General features: G+C 41.4%; 1 protein-coding gene across 2 annotated transcripts in view; it reads left to right on the plus strand.

Annotated features, from left to right (window-relative positions):
* Positions 1-3338, plus strand: part of CNTNAP5 (contactin associated protein family member 5) — a 464696-nt gene that overhangs the window by 74464 nt on the left and 386894 nt on the right. For both annotated transcript variants that reach the window (XM_019626328.1, XM_019626329.1), the window contains one exon: positions 2426-2690. In XM_019626328.1, coding sequence (XP_019481873.1) covers positions 2426-2690 — 265 coding nt within the window. The remainder of the gene's footprint in view (positions 1-2425; positions 2691-3338) is intronic.

Raw genomic sequence — 3338 nt, forward strand, 5'->3', positions numbered from 1 at the left:
GGTACTTCATTTTGCCACACTGTTTTGGGGATTTTTCTGCTTGTGTGAAATCCCCATGCACATGTTTTAAAATTTTGATTTTCTCCTATTAATCTGCTCTATGTCATTTGAATTCTTTGCCTATCCAGAAATACTAAAAGGGTAAGGCAAAAGTTTCTTTGGCTCCCATAAGAGGAAGGGGTGTTTTTACAATATCCTCCATTTCTACGTACAGCCTCTGCTACTGCTTCTCAGCCAAGTCCCCTTCTCCACAGCCTCAAACTTTGAGTACAGTCTTGCTCTGGCAAATTTTTTACCAGAGCATGTGATGCTGACCTCAGAAATAGAAGAGAGCAAGAGAAGTTTTTGCTACCCCCCAACTTTGCTGTAGGAGTGTTTGTGATTTTCTTTCTTCCAGAAGATAGCCCTGCCTCAATTAATCTGCCATCAGTGGAGATATTTTCATTCTTGAATGAAAAACCACCAGAAATAATTTTAAAAAAAAGAAAAAAAAAACAAATTAAAACAACAACAAGATATCATGAGCAAGTTGGTAGATTTGTTTTTTTAATTATTATTTAATTGCTGGTACCCAGTACAAAGGACGACAATATCAAAAGTGGTGGCTAAAACCAGTGTCTTCCAAGTCAGATAAACTCAGGTTTGTCTCCCATTGTCACTATGAAGGAGGTAGATGGCTTTTGTTAAATAGTGTACCTTCTCTAAACCTGGTTTGTATGTTCTTTAAATGAATGCAGTGTTACTGTGCCGAATACATGAGCTATGTACGTAAGCGCTTAGCCTCCTGCCAGGCACAGTGGAGTCGTATAAACTGTGGGCAATGTTCTGATGGATAGCAGGAGCTTTACCCTTTGACACATTAATTACCTTCTGGGGATCTAGCCTAAAGAGAAAAACACATCTAAGCAACTAGCACAAATGATGAATGCAAAAATATGCTCATAGCAGCGTGCTTGATGAGTGAATCATTAAAAATGCACTGTTGGTAGAAGTTTGTTTGGAGACGGCTGCTTGTTTTCAGAAATGCAAGACGATCATACACAAATGCGGTTGGGACTGAGGGAGGGCTTTCCAGACTGTGAGGGATTTGCAGCTGGACAAAAAAAAAACCTGCTCTAGGATTCAGAGTTCTAGTAGATATCTAACCCCACTTACCTGGCCACCTTTGTGGAAAGTTTAATTCAGCAGCCAGTCAAGCCAGGATGGTCCCTCTTGGGAAATCCCTGTCTTTTTTCATAAGTGGCACCGGCCACTTATGAGTGTTTCAAAAAGGTAGTCAAGTCATTCAGTGACTTTCCTTGGAAGGAAAGATTCACATGAAACTGGATGTGTCTATGACTATTTAGGTGAGAATCATGTGTTACTCTTACCTATATTGTTGTAGAGATTAGTTTGGAATCTAAAATTTATAAATGATAGGGATGAAAAGCAGCGTGTGGTCAGCTATGGGGCTTGAGATAAAAATTCCAAATGACTTTCCTCATATAATAGCTACTCACAATTTGTAAGGCACCCCAGACTTTCTCTTCAGTCATCTCGTGGAAATGACTCCAGTGCATGGCTCATTTGTGCACATATACATAGTACTGTATATTTCTGTAACTTCCTGCTGTCCGAGCTTCCTTTAGTCATCCCAGACCAGTTTTCACTCCCTTATGTGAAGAATGATTATCTTCCTCTTCTTTCTGGCTCTAGTCTATGCCTACTTAATATTCCCCACCTCTAGCCCTCTCATCCCCGCCTCCACTCCCCGTGTTACTGAAAACACTCTTACTGAATTAAAAATCTTCTACTTTACTGCTTCTCAGTTTGATAACTTAGCAAGCATAAAAGGGCTTTTAAACTCTGCCTCATGGTCCCTGGTCCTCCTTTCCCCACTTAATGTCCAGAAAACACACACTGTGCCTTTTGCTGAAAAGGTGAGCTGGACACACTCCTTTCCTTCCCCACATCCTTCCAGGAAAGCATCACCCCCTCTTGTGAAAGCTTTGCCTATGTGGTTATTTCTTCTAACACTCCCCTGGGGTCTAGCTCTCTTTTAGCACATTCCACATTATAACTAAGTTTTTTTCATGTGTTATCCCAGTGCTTGGTACGTAGTTGACTTGCAGTGCATATGTATTCGATGAACGAATGTAATTATTTTTATATCTGGTTCCCTAAAAGATGTTGATGCTTTCCATGCTCCCTTTCCCCACCCAGCCCAGGTCTTTGACAGCCCTGTTTGCAGATCCTTAACATGGGAGTGGAAAGCAGTTTTGCTGGTGTATCTGAATAAAGCTGACACATTTTTCCCTTTAAGATCTTGCAGCTGAATGTGGAATGATCCTAAAATTAAGGTCAGCTTCAGGTGGTTGTTTATATTAGCTGTCAGATTGCAGAATAAAAAATGGCTTTTATATGTTTGATTTTTATTGTTTTCCAGGGCAATGTCACTTTTTCCTGCTCCGAACCACAAATTGTTCCCATCACATTTATCAACTCCAGCAGCAGTTATTTGCTGCTGCCCGGCACCCCCCAAATTGATGGGCTCTCAGTGGGTTTCCAGTTTCGAACATGGAACAAGGATGGTCTGCTTCTGTCCACAGAGCTGTCTGAGGGCTCGGGGACCCTGCTGCTGAGCTTGGAAGGCGGGACCCTGAGACTCCTGATTCAGAAAACGACAGAACGGGCAGCTGAAATCCTCACAGGTACTGTCTGCTCACCACCTCTAGGTCAGTTTCTCATTCATTCAAGTCAAAGAGTGTTTACCACTCAGAACAAAACATATGGAACCCAGCTCACAGGGATGGGGAACGACCCAGTATTCATAAATTTACTCTCAGTCTGAAGAGGCAACAGTTTTAGCTATGAAAACTTTGGCAAGTCCCATGATTGCCTTATCCGTCAGCAGTCTCATCTGAGAAGTGAGAATAAGAATTCTTATCTAATAGTGTTGGGCATAATGTGTAGACCAACTGCAGAGTACTTGCTAGGTCTCTACAGAAACAGCTCATGTTATATGGAATGTTCACCATGCTCATTCAAGGAAGGTATTATTTTCCATTTTATCGATGAGGAAATGAAGAGTCATGGTGGTTAAATAGCTTTCATAACCACATAGTAGTAAGTGATGGAACTGCAATTTCATCCTGAATTTGTCTGACTTCAGGGCCTATAGCTTCCCTGCATTCATGCTATCATCTGACTTTCTACAGCCACCAAATTCTATTTCCAGTAAAAATGAGTGAGTTTTAAAAATATGAGTCAATGGAATTGTAATAGATATGTATGCTATCGGGGGTGGGGGGGCAGTGGATTGGTGGAAGGGGTTGTCACTTTGTGAGGGGTGAAAAGCA

This window comes from Hipposideros armiger, unplaced genomic scaffold (assembly GCF_001890085.2).
Source record: "Hipposideros armiger isolate ML-2016 unplaced genomic scaffold, ASM189008v1 scaffold_665, whole genome shotgun sequence".
NCBI lineage: Eukaryota > Metazoa > Chordata > Mammalia > Chiroptera > Hipposideridae > Hipposideros > Hipposideros armiger.